At 40.9% G+C, this 26,559-nt stretch overlaps 1 protein-coding gene and 1 long non-coding RNA gene across 5 annotated transcripts in view; one reads left to right on the forward strand and one right to left on the reverse strand.

Moving 5' to 3' along the window:
• ATXN7 (ataxin 7) overlaps window positions 1–26,559 on the reverse strand; it is an 89,012-nt gene that overhangs the window by 41,839 nt on the left and 20,614 nt on the right. For 2 of the 4 annotated variants that reach the window (XM_032121370.1, XM_032121366.1), the window contains exons 1-3: window positions 20,165–20,431; window positions 19,770–20,024; window positions 19,201–19,269 (exon numbers count right to left, since the gene is read on the reverse strand). In XM_032121370.1, the coding sequence (XP_031977261.1) occupies window positions 19,201–19,269; window positions 19,770–20,013 (313 nt within the window). In that variant the 5' untranslated portion in view covers window positions 20,014–20,024; window positions 20,165–20,431. Of the gene's footprint in view, window positions 1–19,200; window positions 19,270–19,769; window positions 20,025–20,164; window positions 20,432–26,559 lie in introns of those variants that run through there. The other 2 variants (XM_032121369.1, XM_032121368.1) reach the window with 1 other exon arrangement.
• LOC116449653 lies at window positions 20,662–24,870 on the forward strand. The gene is made up of 2 exons (XR_004242481.1): window positions 20,662–20,939; window positions 24,008–24,870. It is a non-coding gene; the product is annotated as an uncharacterized LOC116449653 (long non-coding RNA).

Here is a 26,559-nt window from a genome sequence, read left to right on the forward strand (position 1 = left end):
TAGCATCATTTTCTAACAAAAAAAGAAAAAGCAATAATAGATAATTTGGCATATTGTACATCAAGTTAAATGGAGCTCAGCACACCTCATCTGGAAAACTTTCTTACACTGATCTGCCATCTCTTTTTCTCTGAAACACATTGCAGAAACACACAAATGATTGAATAATTTCTTAGTTTTTCTAGCACTCTCTTTCAGGACAGCTACACCAAAGAAAGTCATTCTCATGCTCATTAACTGTGCCTGTGTACTCTTAATCTCTCAATTCTATTACTTAACATCACACAGAAGACATAAAACAGGCTAAAACCACCTCAGGGAACAGGCCAGCACCTTGCATTTATTTAGCCACTAGATTTCAGTGACTACTACAGCTACCTATTTCAAAAGGATTTTTCTTTTTTAACTCCCCAAATTTATCAAATTTCCTACAAGTCTTGTTGTTTCTTTTCAGACTGCGGCCATTGCACAATCCATCTATCCTAGTATCTAATAAGACAACATCCCTTCTAGAAATGAAATAAAATATCAACAAAAAAAGTGAGGTTAAGATCTTCTCCAGGACAGCAACTGCTGGAGGAAGAGAGTAAAGGGAGCCTGTGTGCAGAGACCAGAACACCAGTTTCCTATTTCCCAGAAGGCTGCTTATTGCAAGTCAAAGAAGGAGGAGAGTGAAAACTGAATCAGAGGAAGAGAAAGCAAAACTACCAAGGGCAGAAGTGAAATGGCAAAGAACAAACTATCAAGGTTATGACAAAAGAATAGAAAACTTGATCAAAAAAGCAAAAGGAGTATGTAAAAGCTCTGCAGGAATATTTTTAAGCCAGAACACTGATAATGCTCTTTCTCTCCTTCCCACTCTCAGCATAAACATCTGCTTATTAAGATTAGTTTTTAAAGTCCAAGCCTGATTTATGACAAACATATACATACTACTCACCACTAAGTGTAATTTTACAACAGACATTGTAGGCTGATGCCTGATGTGAACAGTAAAAAGTTTTGGCTACAAAGATTCCACAGAACAGCATAACATGCCTTCAGCACTACACCAACCTGGTTATACTTCCAGAAAAATTTTAATCACTATAGTTAATATTAAATGCATTAAAACCACAGTGCCCTACACTATTAAATTTATACTCACCGCCCAGATATAACTCCCTATTATCTTTACAAACTCCCAAACACAGCTTTTTTTTTTTTTTTTTCTTCTCTGGAGTCTGATCCAAATCCACCTTAAGTAGATGCACCAACTTTTATCGATTCACTAGGTTTTCCTTTAAGACATCAGGGAACTGTTTCAGAAGTACTATATAAGGAAATTGCAAATAGATCCCATTATTTTGGAATGCTGCCACAATCTGGATTGTTTGAACTATTTACTTCATGGACCAAGTAAGTTCAAATAATGTCCACCAACAGCTATCTTGAATACATTTGCTCTGTACTAGCTGGGTTTTTTCTTCTAGTTAGAAGGTAATTAGTCTTGATCATACTAAGGTAAAAAATATGCAAGTACACCTTGTTTTAACTTAACTGGTAGATCTCTTTCTCTACAGGCACACTTTTAGTAGAAATTTTAAGATAACACAACTCTCCATTAACATCTGAAAAATTTTGAAAAGGGGAGAAAACACCACAGTTGTAGTAACAAAATAGCTGACATCTTAAAGGAAAAGAAACTTTGTGATAACTCCCATAATTTGCTTGTAACACGTGTCTCAGGTACTGTCAGATCTGATAAAGTAATAAAAATATTTCTATTGTTTTACCTTTTATGGCTGTGGTAAACATGTCATTTATTATCTAAAAGCAGACAAAACCTCCCAAATTACTATTTTTAAGGGCTTATGACCTTGAGGGAGAGGCACAAGGAGGGAGAAGGAAGATGACTAACCTGCACTGAGGACCACATGAAACAGATTGTACCAAAACCAGGCAAATTTCAGACAGAAACTTCAGCTCTGTTACCACCAGACTAATAACTTGCAGTCAGCCCAAAAAGCTAAACTTCTGCCAAGAAATCTGCACAGCAGGTAAGTCCTGCTGAATCTATTGCTGACATTAATAGTCAGTAACAGGTAATCTTCAGGCACAAGGAGAATCTTGACTGCAAACTGAGGCAGCTACAAACAGCACTGCAACGTATCTTAATTAACCTGGTTATCTTAAGTAAAGCTCCCATCTATTCAAAGTAACATAGGCCCTTATTTGAACTGATATGAATGTTTTATTAAAAAAACTAAGCACTCCAAGTTAGGACCTCAAAACTTCCCTTTCATACACATATACTTCACTTTCTGCAACTAAACCATTATTTTCTGAACAATATTTTCCAAACTATTTTGGAGAAACACTCAAGTGCTTATCATTCACAAACACATGTGGTTTTGTATACTTATCAATGCTGAAGTAAAATTAAACTACTGCACTTTTTTTACTGTGTACCATGCAAGAGGATAATAAGAGTATTTCTAAACAGATACTGTGAACAAAATAATTAAACCCATATAGGAATTAGAGTGCTCTGGTTTTCACAAGTTTTGAACGAAAATAAGAGATTCTAGTAAAACATACATACTTCAGGGTTTTCAGCAAAATTTCAAGTAATGAACACTTAGATACTACTAGAACACAAGTATTTTATGAACCATATGTGCAGGCCTAACGAATTTGTGCCTGCAAAGAACATACATATAATCAAACAAACCAAACATAAAATGATCAAATCTACACACAGAAACACTGTTATAAAAAATCTCTCCTGTAAGGTTTATGCTCATGTTACCTCAGATACAGAATAGCCTTTTAATACAAAATAAAACAAACTAAACGCACATTCCCATATCTGAGCTGTTTCATGTAACTTCAGAGGGAAGCATTGCTGAAGTATTTTCTTCAAGGTTACCCATTTTTAAAATTCCTTGCCAACTCCGCTCTGTACATTAAGTAACTTACATTTCCTGCACATACAGCTTTGGAAGTCCAGCTACTTGAGGGGACATTTGAAAGGCAGCACTCTTCTTGGGTTCTGAGCACAAGTGCATGAACTTTGTTTCACTGAGTAGTTGCTGATGGATCAGCTGAAGGAAGGAACAGCTGAAGACTCAATTAACTGTTTTTACTGTGTTTTCCACTTCGGCAAATAACCTGGCGTCTTATTGAATACTCAAACCTCAAAGTTTTGGCTCAGAGAAATGACTTTCAGTTCAAGACCAAAAAACCACACAATCTGGTTTAACTAGACACAGGAGCTGCATTGTGAGATTTGATCACTGTCATAAGTCTCTACTACTGTTAGAATGCTTTCATCATCTCTAAAAGACGAGTCCTTTCTGTTCGGTCGCCTTTCAAAACTCATGACAGTCTGTATTTCCAAAGCCACAGCTCTGTAGATTTTACTTTTTGCTTTTCCCAAATTCAACTCAGACTGTCATCTGGTGAAAGGGCAAAGGATGACCTACCTCTTTTCCAGAGGTTGTGTTGCATTCCCAAAACCCCATCCCCTGCACCACCCCCTCAAGCTTCACTTCCAGCAAAAAGGTTTGCTGCAGGCAGCAACACTCCTCTGTGCACACACAGGCGGCAAATCCAAGAGCCATCCTTGTGCAAGGCTACGGGCACAGCAATTACCCCAGAGCCCTTCCTCCCTCCCTCTGTGAGAATGCAGAATGAAACACTAAATTTTAGTTCTCTAAAATTTAACAGTTCTGGGAAATGTTTGTATTGTACCCAAGGATAAAAACTGAGCAGCAGATACCAAAGAGAAGTGTGTCATGCACACCTGCACCTGTAGCCTAGTGCATAGCTAGGAGTTCTAATTTTAGGCTCCCAAGATTTCGATGTTCCTGTAATTATATATAAAGCATATTAAAGTAGACATTTAAGTATTTAGTTAAATTCTTTGCATATGAATTCAACTACACACAATTTTTTGGAAAATCTTAACACAAAACATGTCAAATTGTTCATTCAAACTATTAAACAGATTTTCTACGTTTATTGTACAGAATAATACATAATTTCAGTGAACAAGCTTACAGAAGATTGTCTATAGAAAGACTGATGAGTAAATTTCTCAGTGAAACACAAGTAGCGTATTTTAATCTGCTGAAAAGCTTTATAAGTCTCCCTACACACATTGTATCCTGTTACATCAATTTTTCATCAGCAATTTGAATTAAGTCAGTCATCTGCAAAAACCATTCCCATTTACTTTTTAATGAGTTTTCAGACCTAAAGATATCTTTAATTTCTCCAACCAATTTGTATATTACACAAATGTTGAACACAATTTGTCTGTAAGATATCTTCATTCAAAGTCATGCATTATTTTTAGGTGGCATGATCTCATCATGCCACTGCTGTATTTTGGGAAAGCCAACAAACTATTATTTATGCTTTTCTGTTAAGAAAAACCAAGCCAATTCTAAAGTAGCTTAAGGGACCCTCAAAAATGAATTGAGTTTTGCAATTATGACACAAAAATGAAACTGAATTCAGAGAATAAAAACCCTATAATTTGCACAGTAAAATTAAAATCTGGACTAAGCTAATATGAAAGGGTACACAGAAACACTTCAATTATTATGCAGAAAACCTATTAAGAGGCAGGAGGAAAGTTCTGGATAAGCTACTAGTCAAACACAGCCTCAATTAAACTGAAATAAATTATCCATAGAATATTCTAAAATGTATCTTAAGTCACATAGCCTGAAGCACACTACAATTATGAATTGTTTTAACATCAACAGGTTCAGTACTTTACTCCTGTTTTACACACAGCATTCCATATTCTCTGCAGCAGCTGTGCTTCCGGAGTAGGAAAAAGGAAGTTTGTTTTATTTAAACCTAAACTCACAGTTTAGCTAAAACTGCTAATCACAGGGAAAGTATCTTGGTACAACATGACTGCAAATGGTGAACACGTTCCAGGCTTCTCAGCCTCTCCCATCTCCTACCTAGACACGCTTTTAAGGGAAAAAACCCTGGCATGTGTGTGGCATTTTTGCCACTTTCCTGTGTGACTGTCCATATCCAGCCATGCGACTGGGCACTGGCTGTAACTCAGTAACTGAGGAAGCAGAGCAGTAACAGCCACTCAGATTTACGTATTTTCTTACTAAATGGGAACTGAAGGAATACAATGTGTCCATGACTACATCTTTTGTGATAGAAGAACACACCAAAATCTAGCAACAATAAAGTGCACCTTTTTCCCTGCTACCTGGGACATGCACAGCACTCATCTTTCCACCTCTTCCCCCTCTTCCCTGCTAGCCACAGCCTCAGCTCCCATGTGACAGCAGCATGGTGTTAATTCTTTAATTGTGCAAACACAACACATCTTTGTGCAAAGAACAATCCAGCCACTTTTCACATTGTGCACCTGATACCTGAGAGAGCAAATCAGCATATTCAAAAAATAATTTTAAAAAAATGAGTAAAGAAAAGAATACACAGAACCTGTCAACTGAATTGTATATCAATATTTTCTTTCATAAGGCAAGCTAACTACCTAAAACCACCCCACCCCTGCCACTCCCATTCTCCATGCACTGGAATATCCACCTCAAAAATATGACTCTTTCAATCATGCCTAATATAGCCACAAGGAAACTGATGCCTGTTGATTTTCACATACCAGCTTATACTTCCTCACTCATCTCATTAGTTTTTCCATTAAAATTTACTTCCTTTGCTTAGCAGATTTACTGAGAGTTGATTTGATACAATAGAAAAAATAGTGTGAGTTGTGCAGCAACAGGCATATAAACATACTATAGCAAAAAAACCCCAACAGCACAGTGACATTCAATATGACTAAAAGAAAGAGGAAAATAAAAGTGTTTTTGTTATTATAATGCAGTAAAAGGGCTAACCTGCTTATTATGTATTTGAACACACATGTAGTTACACAAAGTATCTTGAACTTGGCTATTGCATACCTTTAGACATACAAATATGACTATTTCAATTATTTAGCTACGGAACTGGTAAATCTTGAGTCTTTACTTCTTACAGTTGATATATTCCAGCACATACAGAGCTACTGTCATCAGAGCTTTCCTTCCAAGAGGGGACCCACTTGTTCAGAAGGGTTAGGCTTTAAACCAGTGCTAGCTGTCCTCTGACACGCAGTTATACAAATTAAATAAGCAAGCAGGGAAGAAAAAGCAGGCTACCTATTCACAGAATAAGGTCAGTAATTTCACTGCTGGCTATTTGTGATACAACACAAATACAGTTCAGCCTAAAAAATCTTCGGGGAAGTGAATTTTTTTTTATTGGTATGGAATTTTGACTTCTTCTAAAGAAGAAATTTAGGTCTTGCCTTTGCATGTCACCTCCCCTTTAGAATAAACCCATCGCTATCCATATTCCAAGATGTATTTCTTCACTGTTAAGAGAGATTCACCTTATTTTCGGAGCCCACCTTCACAAAATCCTCCAAAATTCCATCTCTAAATGCTACACATAAAATACATGATATGTGTGTTACAGGGGGAAAAAAAAAAGACTTTGAAAACACTGGGTGAACAAATCTGCACCAGGTATTATTCTTCCATATCTAGCACTAGCTCTCTGCTACCGAAATCATGCATTTCACTCTTCAACAGAAATGGGTTGGGAAGGACTGCAACTTTTAATATTTTTAAATTAAGATGTATTTAAAAATTAAGATCACTTAGATCATATTACACATGCAGAAGATCTGAAAGGACTGACATGTTTTAAAGTAGTTTTTCTACTACTTTCATGGTTTGGGCCTCTTCAACATAACTGAAACACCAGCCCACTTGTGATGTACACAGAAGGTAACACCTTCAGCAGAACAAAACAAAAGGAAAGGAGAAAAGAATATGCTCAGACTACTTAATATTTTGATTTGGTTGGTTTGATCCAACTCACATTTTTGACAGATACTTCTAAGACTACTTCCCTCCTCTGGTCTCTCTGCTCCCCCAGGAACCCCCCCAGAGCTCAAGTGGTGGTCCTGATGCATTGTGTTACAAGATGAGGCCTATTTGCAAAGGAGAAGTCACAGAAGACATATGGGGTCAGTATTAAGGAACAGGCACAACAAAGAACACAGAGCTGGTATTTCAAAAACACACAGAAAAGGACATTTCAGAGCACCAGCTAACTGCCCCTGGATGACTCAGTAAGATTAAATAGACAACAGAAAACTGAAAGGTAAACAGGATCCTTTGATATTTTAGCAAATTTGTAGAGTTTACCACCCTTCAGTACACTGAAAACAAATAGCACATCCACCTTCCTAAAGCAGACAAAAGATAACTTCTGCAAACATATCCAGAATAACAAAAGCATGGTTTACAACAGAAGCAGATCCTCTGCCAGGCACAACAGTTGCACACACATGACTTTCAGGACCTAGGCTGGGATCTTCAGCTCAAACTCTCTGGGAGACTAGGGCAATCTCTACTGCTGCCTATCCAGGGTAGGCAGGAAGCCAAAGCTGCTGCCGCCAAACTTGTTGAGCCAGTCCTCCCAACACTGGCCCACAATGCACTGCTTTGTGTTTGGAAATTGCTCAAAAGCTTTTGCTTCCAGCAACAGCGTGGAGCACTTGGGGAAAAATGCCAAAGGAGTCCAGGAAAGGCTATTGCCAGGCCACCGTAACAGTGCGGACACCTCAAATGCTCCCATGAGTCGGCGACATCACCCTGAGCCACTGCGATGATGAACACCACCACACTTCCTGCAAGACCTCTGCAAGAAGTCATGACACTTCTCACACAAGTGCAGGAAAAGTCTTGGAGGGATTAAATTATAAATAAAACTGCTGATGCTGCACCTTACCATCATGTCTTCCTATTTCACACTGAAGAGCACCATCTATCCAGGCTGTGATTTTGGCCCTTTCCTGGGATAGGGGCCTTTCTTCACATTGTTGTGGTTATCCAAGACAATTTTGGATGGCATCAGCAGGACAGAGAATTGCAGTGTTGCACAGAGAACCCCTTTTGCATCCCAAGCAGTTGTAAACAAGGCTCAGATGAGACATGTTCACAGCACACTGAAGATTTTACTCCTGTGCTCTACTCTGAGGATAAAAGTAGTATTCTTATCTCCAAGGCTATCAAGCTAACACTTCAGATCATTAAATTCAGGCCACAAAAACAAGAAAAGAAACTTACAGGTTTTATTCTAGTAAATGACACAGTGGTCTGTGCCCCTACATTTCAGGGCACAAGGTGGGAGTCAGGCAGAACCAAAAAGAAATTTCCCACACAAGGACTGATGTGTTTAAGACTTCTCCAAACACCCCACGGAAATAGTGGTGCTGAAAGAGCCAGGCACAGTCAGCTGGCTGTTAAAGCAGGTTCTACAGAAGAAATATCAAACAAGAAGAGGGCTCTGCCCAGCCTAGACACAAACCGTAATCAAACCATATCAGGTTCCTCTCAGACATTAATATTTCCCCTAGAATCTCACAACACAGCTGGTAGTAAAAGTCCTCCTTCAATCACTTGGCCACAAAAAGTCACAACCCTGTATTCAGGACAAAAATTTGCAATCTATTATATAAGCACATATTAGACTGCCTTTGGTAGGCAACACAGATATATTAAATTTGGCTCAAAACTTCTCCTCTATAAATTACAAACTACAACATGGAACAGAAGCTCCTTAACAAGCAGGATTTCTAGACAGCTGATTTGAGTAACACAACTTCACAGAAATGAAAAACAAAATTGCTTTTGGGAATTCATCTTTAAGTATTTTTATGAAGTAAATGCTGCCTATTGGGAAACTAATTTAGGTCTTTCCTCTCAAATACTTCCATTTAGTACCAGTGAGAGCAGGACAACTGCCATCTCTCTTAGCAGAGCAGAACAGACAACAAAGAATGTGTTCTATGTTTTATAAAACAAATAATCTGAACATCTGTGTTGGTTTTGCATGGCCTAGTTTTTGGATTGGGGGGGCCACAGAGGTGGCTTCTGTGAGAAGCTGCTGGAAGCTTCCACCATGTCCGGCAGAGTCAGTCCCTGCTGGCTCTGAAGATGGACATGCTGCTGGCCAAAGCTGGGCCAATCAGAGATGATGGGAATGCCTCTGTGATAACATACTTAAGAGGAAAATCAAAACAAAGTGGGACACAGTTTTTTCCTAGCCAGGGAAGAGGAGGTGGTGAGAGCATGTGAGGGGAACAACATGGAGACACCAAGGTCAGTGGAGAAGGAGGGGCAGGAGGTGCTCCAGGCGCTGGAGATGAGATTCCTCTGCAGGCCATGGTGAGGACCATGGTGAAGCAGCTGTGCCCCTGCAGCCCGTGGGGATCCATGGGGGATGCAGAGATCCATCCACAGCCCATGGGGATCCCCAGGGGATGCAGAGATCCACCCACAGCCCATGGGGATCCCCAGGGGATGCAGAGATCCATCCACAGCCCATGGGGATCCACGGGGGATGCAGAGATCCATCCACAGCCCACGGGGGAGGTGCCTGTGCCAGAGCAGGTGGATGCCTGGAGCAGGCTGTGATCCAGTGGGAGACCCAGTGGAGAGAGGGAGCCCCTGCTTCCAGGCTGGAGCAGCCTGGCCTTGGAGGACTGCACCCCGTGAAGAGTGACCCACAGCGCAGCAGTTCTGGGAGGACTGTTTGCCTGTGGGAGGGACTCACGTTTCAGCAGTTTGGGGAGGACTGCTGCTCGTGGGATTTGGAGCCACGCTGGAGAAGTTCACAGGGAACTGTCTCCTGTGGGAGGGACCCCACGGTCTCACAGGGGAAGGACTCCCCTCCCTGAGCAGTGGAAGAAAACCTCGGGTGATGAACTGACCAAACCCCCATGCCCTGTCTCCCTGCACTGTTGGTGGGAAGGAGGGAGGGGCTGGGGAAAGAAAAGGTGCTTTTAAGGGCTTATTTAACTTCTCATTATCCTCCTCTGATTTTGTTAGTAATAAATTCACTTTGTACATCTATGTTGAGCCTGTTTTGCCCTTGGAGTGTTTTCTCCTAGTCCTTATCTCAACTCATGAAGCCTTCATTAAATTTTTCTCTCCTCTGCCCAGTTGTAATGGGGTGGGGGGGCGGGTGAGCAGCTGTCATGGGTGCCTGGAGTTTAGCCAGCGTTAAACCACAACAACATTCTAAATCCCAAAATTATATTCCTTATAAACCAAAGCCTAGAAAAGCTTTCTAGATGTCAGAGGCAAGTCAAACTCCTTTAATACATTTCTAGAGTCATTCTAATTGAACAGGAATGAAACAGATGATTTTAGCATTTCCTGTAAAAAGTGGGGAAATTCTTTGGAAATTGTATTATTTTGAAAAGTGCTTTCCAAATTGTTTTACATGGCTGTCTCAATAATCCAACACCCACACTGTCTGACTGTTCGGAACACTTTCTATTCCTTTGACATACCCATCAAAAATACTGCCAGTTAACCCAAATCTTTGCAGCATTTGAGGCTTCTAGGTATTCCAAACAACTACAGATTTGTTCTGAGGGGATAAAAAGAGTATTTGGTATGGAACACATTTATGTATACTGTATAAATTATGCTTCTTTCTCCTTTTGGCATAATTTGCAACAGCCCTCCAGTAAGAGATAAAGATAAATGATGCTGTAAGTCTTGTTCAGCAGAGTAACCCAAATTCAAAAGGTATTTTCTCCAGTTCACAAAGTTACTGGGAACCACCTCAGGAATGTTAGAAAAACTTCTGATTTCTATTACCTGGCCTCCTGAAATAACTAATTACAAGAAAGGAATTAAAAAAAAAATACTAACTAATAATAACAACTAGTTCTTGTTTCGTTTTCACAATACACCACTTACAACTGATCCTGATTTACACTGCGGTTATTCACTGACACAACATCTTTAACACTCAAACATAAACAAGATATAAGATCTATTATGCTATATAGTCTTGTAGGCAGACATGTAAAAATCAGATCAGATTCACTCTGAAAAGATACATAATCAAGCACAGTCCAATGGATTCTAGATTTTCAGACCAAACACATGATGGAAAAATTCAGGTTCCCCTTTAATCAGCCATCACCTTGTTTTGGAAACAACTTTATGGTTAGAATACAACTAATATTTCACAAGTGTTTCACTGAGCAGAGACAGAAGAGCTACTTAACCCAGCATTACTAGGAGGGAAAAAAAAAAAAGATCGCAGAACCACACCCTAGGTGTAAACTGATACAGATTTTCCTCTGTAGTTTTGCCTGAAACAATAGCCAGAGGGTGTAATTTAGGGTATATACACCTTGACAAAGCCATGGCTATAATATCTAGGGAGTGACAATTAAATGTTTGCATACTGAAGTACCTTTGGTGGCTGTCTGATCACGAGGTTGCAGTGAACATGGCTGTGTCCTCTCTCACCCACTGAGCCCCACAATCTGGTCCTACATTCTCCTTCCAGTCACAAGAAAAACACTGCTGACTTCAGTGGCTCACAAGAAGACCTCACATCCCCAGGTAACGCTTAATAAACCAGCAGAACTCCCATCTTTCTACTCACAGCATCTACTACACCACTTATGCAGTCAATGGACAAAACTGTAGACTGGAAGTTAAATTTATGAAGGGTAAAATACAACAGCATTTGATGTCCATGGAAAGCAAACATCCCATTTACTGTGTATTCATCATAGGACTTGATTTTCAAATTTAACTCATTAAAGCCTCCACATTTCATTTCAAGGCAAGCTGCTATAGGACTTCCAGGCAACTGTATCTGCAAGAAAGCATCCAACCAACTCGCTTGCAAAGAAAAAAAACCATGAGAGCTCTAGATTTCAGAACCAAAGTGCACAACGTGGACTTAGCCTCAAAATTGCTCCCTATAGAATTTTAGTCCTTCAGCTCCTTCGTACACATTTTTTCAGTGCCAGCTGAGAAAGCTGCATTTTCTGTTGTACTACAGACAGTCGATGAAGATTCAAGTCCTGCTTAGCAACAGAAGGAAGAGCAGATCAAGAACACTACATGTTTTCTGCCTATTATAATCTCCCCAGCAGAAAAAGGAGGCATAACCAATTATCCCTTTCCCCTATATTATCAATGAAGCTCATCCATGGGCTATGCCAAAGCTATCAGAAGTGGAGATCAGGGTAGGGATGAGCTTGTAAATAAACAATCTTTCTCATTTGGAGCACATGTTACCACAAACCAGCTTATTCCACAGGGCTGATGGGCAGCGTGCACACACAAGTAACTGAGCATTTGAGTATTTCTAATCTACCTGAGACAATAACCCAGAGTATTTGCCATTTCCAAAGCTAGCAATCATGACTCCAAGCAATGTGGAAGCAGCTGCATGTGCAGCTTACTTGGATGAAGTCATATCCTGTCATACCCTGTAGTGTCTGGGGTTACCACAAGTATCTGACTTGCCACAAGAATCAGTGTGAGAGCCACCATCACCAGTCCTGGCTCACAGCTGCACACAGCCTGCACAAGAAGGGACAGCTTTTGACTGGGCAAAGCCTTCTAGCAGTGGGAACACAGATTACAATAAATTTATAGCCTTCCATGACAACTGCTTTTATAGTCATGCTACTCTGCTACATTAGACTATGAATTCCCTTTGTCAGATTTGAACACTTGCTGCTAAAAAACTTGAAGTGTAAGTACAAAGTTCTATTCATCTCTGTGCTGTCACCTACATTGTACGAATGTCTAGGAAATATCATTTAATATCATATATATGGGGAACTTTCACAGCAGTGGATGATTTCATTCATTACATAGGAAGAGAAACAATTTTCAAGCATCCTAGAGATTATTTAGAATAGTTAATTACAAGTCAAATATTATAATGGTTTGTGAAAGACAAAATCCTTTCTGTCTTGTAAGAGACGAGATCACACCTATCCCCAGACAACCTTCAGCAGCTCCAGCCACAGGCTGGGCACAGCCAAGAGAGGTGTAAGAACTAGACACATTTGCTTTTATAGATCTGCTGCAATGGAAGAAATACCTTTCCAAATACTTACCTTACAAAGAGTAATCTGCATCCTCTTAACCCAGTTTATTTAAAAGTATCCCTCACTAAGCCTTTTTGTCTTTCCTGCTCTACTTAGAAGATAAAATTACCACCTTGTATGAAAGTCACATTTCTACATACTTATTGCATTGTTCTTCTCTCACTGAGTATTTGTTGTTAAATATAGCACAGAAACTACACAAAAGCCAATCTTTAACGAAGTATTATCAAGATATCACCTCTTCTGCACAGGGATAACCTAGCTAATCATACATACCGCTTAAGAAGCATTAGATAACAGTGAATTCCTGACTGTTACATATGTGTACAGACAACTATTTCAAAAGGTTCCTATAAAAAAGAAAATATCCTGCCTTCTCACATATTATGGACAGATCAAGACAGTTTTGTGGCTGCAGCTCCAGTCGAAGTCCCCAAGGCCTTGCAATATCACACTAATACTATGGTAATATCTAAAACCTGCAAAGTATCTTTAAAGCATATGAGATGACACAGTTCTAACTTGCAGTCTAACATCATAATATTCTATTTATAACATCTGACTCATCTTGCCAGAAATAATTAAATATTGTAAACAGAACTTGGATTTAAAGGAAAAAAATGCCAAGAAAAAAAATTAGGGCAAATCACTGCAGAGAATTTCAAAAGTAACATCTTTCAAATTGCGTGTTTTTCAAGCAATCTCATGAAACCTCTACAATTTTCTTACACAGTTCAATGCAATTTTAAAGTCTCCCTGTAATTGTTTTATGATAACCAGTCCACAAAACATTAAAATACTTTGTGTAAGTAGTCAACTAAAATGCAATGAAATGAAGAAGAGATTTATCTGATTACAGACTGTGAAGAGCTATGCAGAATGTCAAAAAAGAAGCATGGCACTTTCTATTGCTACCTTAAAATATTTATTTCAACCTATTAAAAATTCTTACAAGTGTATTTGCAGGTAGTCAAGGACTACAGAGCCCTCTAAGCATCTCTGACATGATTTGACACAACAAAAACCAACTCAACTGAGCACCTCCCAAGGCTGAATAAAAACAAATTTAAATTTGAAATACGATGCTGTTTCTTACTTGTATTTACAACTTAGTATTGGAACAGAAGTTTCACCAGTCCTTTAATTATTTATGGAACCTGCTGCTGGGAAAATTCTAGACCTTGGGTCTATGTGATAAAGATACTTCTAGTGAGCCTCCCAGGCCTGGATTTCACTGCTCAACCCTGCCTAGAAAGAGCTCTAGAAGAACAAGGGTTCATCGCATGGCTCTTGGTACTGTCACAGCTCTGGTAACTTCCATTAACAGCAAGTAATATAATCAAACCTCAAAGCTTCTGCTGAATGCCCTAGAGGTTCACAGAGCCTTTTTTTTTTAATCCCCAAGACATATTAGCTGTCGAAGACCAGAAGTTCAACTGTTACCAGGTGACACGATGCTGAACAGAATTTGCTCCCACCTGCTCTCCTGACTGATTCCTACTGTCACTAAGCCTTCTAGAGCATCTTCTGAAGGAACCTACCAAAAACTGACAATCTGCATTCCCACAGAAAATTCAACACTTGCCTTATTAAAGACAGTATAGTCTGAAAGCTGTAAGACTGGTACTGCACCACATCACCCCACAGTCAACACCAATTCTGACCTGTGACCCAAGTTACAGATGTTTTGTCCTCCTCCTCAATTTGTTGCCAGTTAACTCTAAGCTATGGTGACAGTACAAGTAAAGTGCTTGAAATAGACAGTAACAAGGGAGTCGCCTCTCTATGGATGTAACATGCACACAAATACCCAAACAAACTAAAAAAAGGGGCTGTATGTGTAACTGAAAGAATGAGGTGCTTAAGCTGTAGTAGACAGCATAGTTTCAGCACGCACTGAATACGCTTTAAGAAGAATTAAAAAGAAACACTCAATTTTAAATTGTCTAACCAAATCTCTTTTCTGCTCCCTATGCTTTTATTTTCCCATTTGAGATGCTATAGTTTCCTTTTTTATAGTTCTACGTATTTCAAAAAATTTTTATGAGTCAATATAAGAATATAGCAGACTTTTATCCCAACCACTTCAAAAGGGTTGTACAAATTAATAAGTAATACTGTAAGTAATGATGATGTACATGGGTTGTCTCTCTCTGACTCTTCAATATAGATTTGGGGGTGGAGATGACTTGGTTTTGGGTTTCTTGTTTTGGATTTTTTTTCCATGTTTTTGTTTTATTTAAAGAAACATGCATGATAAATGGTAGCAATTGAAAATTTACTCTGGGGAGAGTCAGAGTTTCTTGAGTGGTGGGAGAGTGTTATGCCCCCAACTCCAATAAACAACTTTGGTCCTCACTGTTTCTAGCCACAGCTTCTCTACTCTTCCACAGAGCAAAATGAGCAAACCTGTTGTTAAATTTCGCAAGAAGCAACAGTTGCCTCCGTTGAAGCCTGTCAAAGTTACCACGCATGAACTCTACACTCACAGGCACAGTTCTATTTAGAGATCCTCTTCACAACAATGGGCTAGAAAAATTTTTAAAAGCAAACTAAATTCAGCACAAGTTAGCAAGGATCTCCTGAAAAACTGTTTCAAGCACTGATTATGAGGCTTAATACAAAGAATCAATTTTTTTCAAATCCATGTCAGGTACTACAGACACATCAACTTCCTTTTAAGATCTACTGCACCTCCAAGGTGAACTGAGTGTCTGAAAATGTTTTGGCTGCATCCAACGGCACTCATTCCCACTATCACACAAGTTTGGAAGATGTACTTCAGCAAAGTTTCATTTTAAAATATAGGAAAAATGCATGAAGTGGATGAGATTTTGTGCCTTGCTGTTTTGGAATTCATCTACATATTATATAATGCAACATGCTATCCTTGCTTCATCACAGCACAAGTGAACAGCAGGAGATTCACACCTTTAGATGGTTCACAAAGCAGTAAATAATTAAGTGACTGCACGAGCCAAAAGATTCTGTCACATCAATTACATATGAAAATGACTAATAAGCACAATTGCTTCTAACTTGTTCTTACCTTGATAGGAGTGCTCAGCACAAGGTTTCAGTGTACAAAGTCAAAGTAAATTTTAAGGCTTACTTTAAAGTAAAATCTTCCCATCCCACTGGGCATCCCTCTCTCATTTCCATCTCCTGGGGATTTTCCATACCAAGTGCGAGTCAAGTCCATTGGGCCCATACCTTATTCCTGCAGCTCCGATTTCTACATCAAAGCTCAGTATGGACTGTTACTGTCTCAAAAAGCAACATGTAGGAAAGTATCCAGCGAGTTTCTCACTCTGATGAAGATCTGTGAGGATCCCACCAGGAATGATTTAATATAACGTATTAGCAGAACAGAAAGCATATAAGAGCAGTGAAAAAGAAACAGGGAAGTATGAAACACAAACACTGGGAGTCTGGGAAGCCCAAATTCAAATTCTAGTTCTTACTTCAGTGTGAGCTTGGTTATGACAAGGAGGGTTAGATACAGAAAAAGACAGGTTTGAGACTATGAACTAATTTTAGTTTCCTGATCCCTGCATGGAACTAGCATCATTGACAGGTATTAAGGACTCATCAGGCTTCACAACCACTAAAATGCTGAGAGAACAGCTGCCTGATCAGCAAATAGAAAGTGCCGCTGACAAAGGTGTGCCTGAAATCCTGCCTCTCTCCACTGCTTGCAAATGTTGCCCTGGAATGACACAGTTACATCCTCCTTCATTCCTTTAAAAGAAATAACATGCATCATTTTTTTTCCTTTAAAGCTTAACAAAAGGAGAAGCTGGCAATGTTAAACCCCCTTTTTAATACAGTGTTACAAGAGAAACACTCACTCTTCATTCAGGAGACTCAGACTCAACTGCCTGCGAGGCTGAAATCCACATCTCCCATCAGGCACGCTGAGGATGAGGCCATTCCCACCAGGAGATGCAGAGAAACAGCATGTGGGAAAAGAAACAACTACCACCCATATCCCAGTGGGTACACAGGCCAGTGGGAGCCTGACAAATGTTAAATAAAGAAGATCGTTCTTGGTTTTGAACCCAATTCTAATATGTGGGCTGTAAAGTCATGTTCCTTCCTTTCCTCCCTCTCCAGGCCATGAATATTTAATTATTTTATGCAAACTGAAAGAGTTGCAATGCAAGGTTAAATTAGCCTAAATAACCTTGAAATCCTTTAGTGAAGTTGGGCCTCAGAGTCAACTCCCAATCTGTAGAGAAATACCCCTCTTACATGAGGAGCTCTGTTATTACTTGTATTAAAAATACTGTGGGGTACCATGACAAAAAACTTGAGGTTAAAGTGGATTTAACAAAATTTATACTTTTGGTTTACCTTTCTCTGTTAAGAACCAAGGTTTAGACAGTCCAATTATTTAATAAATGTTTGTTCCTCAATTTTAAATGCAAAATTCTTCCTGGGAAAAGGAATCTGTTACAGTATTTTCATAGTTTTATTTGGTAACACAACACGTACATATGCTGGCATGTTTGCTGCTCCCCTAGTTCCTTAAGTTAATTTAAACTTAATTAATACTACTTTAGCTCTATTTTGCAGCAGGCCAAGCTCCCTACAGACCAGCTACAGGTATATGCCAAGTCAGTGTCTCATTCATATGTCATAAAGCAACCAAAATAAACAGACTTCTGGAAGCCTGACAGGACTACTAAGTTTCACTTTTAATTCTCAAAGTATTTTATGAACTTCCTTCAACTCATAACCCTACAAATCATTCACATGGTTGGAGTCAGTGCAGAAAAGCTGTGTCTCAGTGACCAGCCTGTGCAAAAACAATTTCATGATCTCGCTCCAGAGGGAAAAAAATAGGATAGATTACTCTTTACCCTGCCAGCTAATCTTTAGAATCTGGAAACCTTAGATGCTTGCATTTTAAGAGGTAGAAATAAGACCAAATGTTTGAAAATCCTTATTGGTAAAATCTTTACTAGGATAATGTGTATGTTTATTATTGTAAATGCTGTTTTAGCACTTGAATGACTTGCCTATTCAGAAAAACGAATTACATATCCAGCACAACTATTAGATTGGAACTTGGCAATGAAGTAACAAGTGATTTTTCAAGTGCCTAAGAACTTAAGAAGATGGCAAAACAACACAAGTGAATCTGAATGCTGCAGCACAGCTGCCTATTGCATCTTTCTTCCATGCCACTGACTTTGATCCTAGAAACTATATTTTCCAAATTTCAGCAACATTAGGAATGCTACAAAAAATAGCCATTTTTATTCAGACTCAATACGGATCACTGTCTCCCAATCCAACTAGCCCATGACACATTGCTTTAGCTTTCATTTGCTGCTTGCAGCTCACAAGTCTGTAAGTGCTGAATCAGATCATCTCCTAAAGTCACTGGCAAGTTCTGCCTCCCGTGATTGTAAACCATGTTTACAAACCCAGTCTTCACTTTCTAACAACATCAAATAAATGACCTGGGTCTAACTGCTCCAGTATTTAAAACAGCTGGGCCTGTTCTCTGGCACATGTCTCAGGCAGTCAGAGGGAACCAAGAACCAACAATATTAAGAAAGGTTCTAAAACTTTCTCTGTTATAAAACAATTGTTAAACTGGAAAAACAAAAAAACAAAAATTAACATCACAAATCAGACTCATCGCTTCCTTTTTTCCAATACCTGTTAGAAAGTAAATAATAATCTGTAGCTTTCATTCATCATCTGCTTACAACTCCAAGTAGCATTGTTACTCTTGCAACAAACTAGGCCGTAATGGGCTTTTGCTAATCACAGGTGAAAGGTCACTCTCATTTAGCAGAGTACCAAGCAATAAACACAACACATTGACATGATAGAGAAAAGGATCAGTATCAAAATACTGACATGGATTATACCAAGAACAAAAATTATTCTAACTTAAGACAAGATATTATCAGTGTTGATCACAGGGCTTCCTTAGGACAATTTATAGTCTAAAGACAAAAAAAAAAAAAGCCACATAGAAACACAGTGTAGACAGTCCATGCCCTAGCTCACAGTTTTCCGAATATGTACCACTTTAATAATAATGCTAATAACACCAGTCACTGACAGGCCACCAGTCCTAAATCCAAACCGATAGGAAACGCTGATCATTTCTCCTTCCCATGCCTGACCCTCTCCTAAGTAGTTATGAGCAAGAAAACTTCTCCACACACCTTTCTTCAAGAATGAATCACACTCACCTTCTCGGCAAAGTCGCATTGCTTCTCGGTTTCTTCCATATTCCTTGAAACTTTCTTCTAATGGTGTTCCTAAAACCAAAAAGCCACAAGATCTCAATCCATGGAAAAGCCAGAAGGTAGGGCTGACCCCCCGTTCGTGACCTGTAGCCCATTCCCCCGTGGGCACACACAGGGACACGACAGTAAACACAGGAGCAGAGGGACTGTCAGCGGCGGGATGCCTCACCTGCGGCGGGAGCTCCCCGCCCCACGCAGCGGCTGAATCGAGGGCAGGAGGTGCCGGGCTCCGGGGACCGGCTCCGACCTCCTCGCACCGTGTCCCGGATTACAGGAACTGGGGCAGGCGCTGCCCGCTCCGCGCCACTCTCGAGCCCGGCCGGCGGGCGCGCACCGGACCACGAACTCGGCCGGGAATGCTGGGGGTGGGAACGGACCCAACCTCCCCGCCGGGCCCGGCACCCCGCCGTGTCGTCGCGGGGCCGCGCCCAGGGCACCCGCAGCCCCGCGGGGTGCGCTGGAGAGGAGCGGGGTGGGAGGGGGGAGGGGGGGGGGGGGGGGCGGCCACTCACCGTCGTTCCCGTGAAGTTTAGCAGCATCGACCCAGTGGCTCCAGGGCTGCCCGAGCATCGCCTCGGGGCTGGGCAGGGACCTGCGCTCCCCGACAGCCGCCATTGCCGCTGCGGTGGCGGCGGGGCCGGCGCCGCTCCCGCCTCCTCCGCCTCCTCCCTCGCCGTGGCGGGGCCGCCGCTGCCGCTGCCTGGCGGCCGCGCCGCGCTGCTCCCTCCTGACGTCACCCGCGGCCCGCGCCGACATTCTTTCCGCTGCTACAATGTAACGAGAAAAGTCAGCGGCCGCTTAAGGTGGCGCCGCGCTCTTAAGGCAGCGCCGCAGCGCTGTCAGACCGCCCGCTCGCTCTGCTTCCTCCCCGCGGGGAACCTGCGGCCCTGCGGCGGCGCCGACTCACCTCTGCGGCGGCCCAGGGGGCAGCGCCCGGGTGCCCATTATTGTGCGGGGAGCGCTGCCTTCCTCTTCACCATGTAGGTGAGGCGCGCTTGTGTTCGCGCTAACAAAGCGGCGGAAGGGAGCAGGGGCGGGCAGGGCTACGCCGCCTGCCAGACGTACCCCAACTCCATGGGCCGCCTCGCTCCCTCCGCACCGCGGCCCCGCGACCCTACAAAAACAACGGCCGCATCACAACCCCGCCTGGCGCCCGCTGCCCCGGCGAGGGGGGCGGACCGGAGAGCGACGCGGCGGGCGGAGCCGGGCGGGCGCGCCCCGCCCTAATCGCCGGTCCACCTTAAACCCGGCGCCTCCTTAAAGGCAGCGACGAGCAGGAAACTCGCTCCGGGCGGGCTTGTCCCAGTCCCTTCCCTTCCCTTCCCTTCCCTTCCCTTCCCTTCCCTTCCCTTCCCTTCCCTTCCCTTCCCTTCCCTTCCCTTCCCTTCCCTTCCCTTCCCTTCCCTTCCCTTCCCTTCCCTTCCCTTCCCTTCCCTTCCCTTCCCTTCCCTTCCCTTCCCTTCCCGGGGCGGCCGCCCAGCCTCGGGCTCAGGGGGGATACCGAGCGAGTTTCCTGCGCGCTGCTGCCCTCGTTATACCCCTAACCTGTCACCCAGGGAGAGGGTCTTGGCATTGGTATTCCACATTTCTTTTTTAAACAGCTTTTTTTTTTTCCTTGACTAAACTTTGCCATGACGTCGAGCCGTGCTAAAAGCGAGGATTAAAGTACGCTGTCGTACCAGGTAACTCTTAGTAACAAAGTCTAAGTTTTGCAAAATCAAGTTCTTTGATAAAAAAAAATCTGGATTTAGAATTCATTTATTACAGGGTTTTCTCTTCACTGAAGTGTTGAAGTACCAATGTCAAATTAAACTGTCAGGCTATGATCTGCAACGATTTCTGGCTATGCTTGATGCCACTGTCAGTAACAATATCCTCGAAGAACAGCTGAAAATATATAAACCTGATGTGCTGCCTCCTCTTCAGATACTCGAGAGCACGGGACTGACACTATCAGTGGAACTGCTCACAGATCTCATACATGTACTTGCAAAACTACATAGCAGAAATAAGAACTGCAAATGAATTTGTTTAACCTGCAGAGGTGCATATACATGCAGGCTTAGCTAATTTTCGTTTTCTGTTTTCATTTGAAGTGTGAGACAAGCTAGAGATGTTTCTTTTCAAGTTTATGCATATAAAAGATCTATAAATTCAGGCCTATCACACCATAGTCATATGGGATAGGATAGGCTGTAATTATAAGAATAGTTTCAGTGTTCCACCCAACTGATAATTTATGTCACACTCAGAAGTTATCTCATAAAACTGCAGATATAATACAGAATAGCTAGCGTGATTTTTCTCTCCCCCTGATCACTGCAAGTCTAACTTAACTCCTTCATAAAAGGCCAACACCATAAAATTTAGGCAAAGAGAGCAACATTGGCTTCTACTGCAGACATTTGCAGTAGAATGGTTAATTATCAAAGGCCATCAGCCTCTTGAGCTGGCCCCATCAGCCTCTTGAGCTGTCTGATGTTTCAGACAGTTATACTGGCTCTTCGCTGCCCTGTCTGTAGCTTCCCAAAACTCTTCATCTTAGTCTGAGCATGAATAAAGGTGTTCATGGAATCAGAGTCTAAAGATGAATGGAGGGCATTATTGTTTGATTAATTATCAAATAGCATACTTTATGATATAGAAAACTACTTATAATTAAAGCTAAGAACATCACTGGAAGAAAAATGTCTGTCAGGTGCTGAACAATTTCTGAACAGAACATCAGCTTTTTTTGTGGTAAAGAAGCCAGATAGGAAAAAAAGTCTATGACTGATTTCTTTCAAGCTTAGTTCTTCAACAGTGCTTCACAAATGGAGTCCAAGATAGCATCCATAGCTGGATTCAGACACCAGCCATAGGATAAAGCAAGTTACAGACAGACCTATATTCTCTGTGTCAAATATTCTCATTTATATTACGAACTTCATTCATGCAGTTCTCCTTTGTCCTGGAATAAAGCTGTCAGAAAGCTGCCTCAGCTGCAGTTTGAAAAAGAAACCTTGATATGTCCAAGTGTCCATCAAATTCATAAAGGGTTTTTCTGTTATTTACTTTACATAAATCGTAAAGCAAATATAGTGACAAGTGACCAAACAGAGCCATAGAATACCATCACCTACCCTTTAACTGACAGTCAACCGTGGCAGATCAATTTAATGTTCGCACATCACAGGATTCTTTTCTTTAAACATTACCAATGTATTTATGTCAAATTATGCAAAAATTGGCAAAATTACATCAATTAACTAACTACATTAACAAGCCAATAGATTATCAACTTCTTCATTTCTAAAGCTGACACTCATCAAGTTACTCAGAAGTGCCTCTTGCTTCAGAAGTGCCAGCCACACACGTAAAAGCACATGCCACTGTTACTTCATACAGCTTTGATTATCCCCTTTATGGCTCTTCTCTTTCAATCTGGCTGTTACACTTTTTTCCCCTCCCTCTTTCACGACTTTTCTTCTTTCCCTATATATTCCCACTCAAGATCTAATTCTGCAGTCTGGGCCTCAGCCTGTCCTTTAGTAAACCTTCCGCTACTGAAGTATTTTCTCACTGTGCCATGAGTACATCAGTGTTCCAATAGAGGGAGGGAAGTGGCAGCGGAAGGACCAGTTCATCAGTTCAGTGCCCAAGACCAATTAGTCAGACAGCAGAAATAGGGGCAGAAGCAAAACTAATTTTACAAGAACTGGAAGTGGCGAGAACTTTCCTTTCCTACAAAATCATTAGGCTGAATGTGTTGTTTGGGTTCTTTAAATTAAGCACACTAGTTCGATTTTCTTACTTTGTTTCCATAATGCTGTACATGGATGCATCAATTATTTTAGGCAAAAAAAGGGAAACCCCTGAAAATCCATCATGTTAGAAGGAGATCAGAATTGAAAACACATGTACAAGCCGTAGACTTTAACAGATGTGACTCTTACAAATCTGAGACATCCAGTTAGAAGTGCAGTCATCCAAAGCTCCCTTGGTGGTCAGCAGAGACGAGGGGATACTTCTGGGATCAGTTTGGTCCCTCCTGGCACAAAACACTATTTGAAGAAGCCCTTCTCTTCCCACTGACCACAGAAGTAGCCATGGGTGACCACACACATAAATTAGGCATCTGCATTAGACATCCAGAATTAAGTGGGGTGAATCTGGTCAGGAGTGGGGAGAACGTTCAAGTGTGGAAAACTGCCCAGAGGCCAATGCTTCTCTTTAACAGAACAAAAACAAGCTTGGAAATGCCACTAGTTCTAAGAATTTATCTGAGGAAGCAAAATAGCCCAAACAGTAGCATTGGGACTTAGCCAATGTGTGAAAAAACATTAACTGCTCATACCTGTGAATCAGAACAAGTATTCTGCAAACAGAGAGAAAACACAAGGAGGACTTAAGCTCAAAGAGAAAGTAGAGAAGGAAAAATATGAGGCAGAATACAGTGGATGATAGAGAGAAAACAGTCAAATAATGATGTGAAGAAAGCATAATGAACAAACAAAACATGTAACACAGCCTGCAAAAGCAAAGAAAGGAGACAAAAATAGAAAACAGAACATACAGAAAAGGAAAACCCACAGTTTTAAAGCTAACTAAGTAGATTTAAAAATATATTAAACATGGCTGATAACATAATGATTAAATGTATACCTACAAACAGCATGCAACTGCAGAAAACTGCAGTGAATGGTTATTTCGTGGCATGACACTGCAGGCGTTTTTTCACCTGTACCAGCAGGTTTCATTCTTTTGCCAGGTGGTCCGGGAAAGCCGTTCAAACAGGGAACACCTACTTCAGCTGTTCAGTTAGAACCTGTATGACAGCCTCCGTATAGGACCTGAGATATGACAACTCTTAACTGGAATGAAAAAGGAAGGATGAATCTGCAGTTGAACTCCTTTAAGAGCAGAAGTACAATGATACAATTCACCGATGATTTTCCACAATGGAAGTGAAAGGATGTGAGAGTTGAAGTGCAAAGGGTGAGACAGGGAGAATCCATGGGGGTGTCACTTCATCAGTACTCAGAAGAAAGAAAAGAAGAAAGGAAAATAGTGAATTCACAAAAAGTCTGTGAAGGAGAAGCTCTGAGGGGCATTATGGCACTAAACGACATCAAGCAAGTTAATTCTAGCCAAAAGGTATGAAATGACCAAGAAGGGCTTAAAAACTAAGAACAAATAGACTTGTTGGTAGATGGGATTCAGGATAAAGTGACAACTCGAGCAGCTGACATGCTGAAGTCCTGACCCTCCCATCAGCTCCTGCTGACAGCGCTGGAACAGGGAGCACATTCTGTGCATTTTAAAATGTATATCCAGTATGAGAAGTGTAAGACTATAACTGGGCAAGTATGGAAGCAAGAGATAAAAAGTTCACATAAATCTGAATATCCAGACGAAGACAGAACTACCCAGCTGCAACAAACAGACCATTTAATTTAAGCCCCATTATGAAAAAATATTAACACACTAAGAAAAACCCATTATGGTAACCTGTAGTTCACTCTGACATCCAGGAAATTAAGCAACTCCCTTTATAACTATACACAGGATTGTGGTTCTGCAAAATAATACTAATCATAAGCAGCACACAATAAAAAATTATATAAGAAATCATGCCAGCCTATTATCCTTTTTCCCACAGATCCTGGGAACAGGTTGATGTGTATAATTTTATTTATGAGTAACATTTCAAAGGTGAAAGTGGAGATGCTCAGAAGCATTGGGACATAGCTACTTTAAATGCTGGAATATAAATTATTGTGCATACCTACTATAAACCACCTGTACCAGGGGAAAGAACAATACTGTTAAGATTAGAAGAGTAACTTAAGGTATCCTTTTCTGAGAGGGAAGAACTGGGGAATGGAGGCTAATAAGTAAATCTGCAAAGAATTCTGCATTAGGATGAAAATGCAAAAGATGACCCTAAACATTTATCCAAACATCACAATAACACTTTTACATCCAAATTATAAGACAATGTCATTGCCATGCATTAAGAACCTAGCAAAAGACTACAACCACTTCCTTCTTTAGTTCACTTTCAAATATGTCTGCAAGAATTAATGACACAGTGATCTAAAGCAGAATAATGAATAGAGGAGCACAGATCTTTGCCCTGCTAATGTCACCACATACTGTCAATTCTTGAAGGGAAATTTACAGAGAAAACACTCCGTAGCGATACAAAGTTTCCAAGTGTTAAAGGTAAATAGGCAAAACTACACAAAATACAACCAGTTAATGATCTGGAAATCAAACTAATGTTTACGAATTTTACATAAGGTATTGAAATCACTTTTTGAATTTGAAAATGTTAAAACAATTTCAGTAACCTAACTGTGCAGATGAATCATTTTAATCAGAGGAATCATTAACAGGTATGACCTTGTAGATTCTCATTTATACACAGAGAATATGATATTACAGCTTAGAATTATTCAAGTACACAGCTATTCAAGCCAATTGTAACAAAACATTATTACTGGATTTCCATTTATTGAAACCAAAGCACTTAATGGGGACAATTTGGTACTACTGATCTTCTGCTGGAACCTAACTACCATGCAAGGTTTCATAACCCTGCCTGTTTTCTTGCCAATTTAAGACTCTGGGTCCAAGCACAGCTCACAGGACTCGAGTTCCTTGAGGCCATAGCCACGCTACCTATGATGGGAAGCTACTGAGGCCCCATACCCTCAGGTGTCTGATGTGCTTTCAACATCAAACCAAGGATCCTAAGAACCCTGGCACAAAGCAATTTCAATTTAAACTTTCTTCTCATGTTTGACTGCTATCTGCTGATGCTTTGATGATGCTACCTGCTCTGACCACATGCTTAGCAAGTTAACAACAAAATATTACCCAAATTGGACATGGGCAGGTCTATGGGACTTGACAGGACGCACGTGAGGGTGCTAAAAGTTTGAAAGGTCACAGATGGGGACCATGAGATTGCTGGCAAACTGGCTAAACTGCTGTTCTCAAAGGTTGGGAATGGCTCAAAATCAAATGGCAATCAGTCACAAACAGAGTTCCCTGGGGATCAATATTGGGCTCAATCCTATCTCATATCTTTTAGTATTATCTGGAAGATCGGAATAAATACATCATCAAGTTTGCAGGTGACACAAAAACTTGGAAAACAAATAGATCCACCAAAAATGTCCCTATGTACAGAGACTGTGACAGGCTGGAAGACTGAGCCATTTCAAGAGACACATTAAAAAACTGGACAGGGTCCAGCAGAGAGCCAACAAAGTGATTAGAAGGTGGGAAAACTTTGTGAAAAAATGAGAAGGA

The sequence above is a fragment of the Corvus moneduloides genome, chromosome 11 (assembly GCF_009650955.1).
Source record: "Corvus moneduloides isolate bCorMon1 chromosome 11, bCorMon1.pri, whole genome shotgun sequence".
Taxonomy (NCBI): domain Eukaryota; kingdom Metazoa; phylum Chordata; class Aves; order Passeriformes; family Corvidae; genus Corvus; species Corvus moneduloides.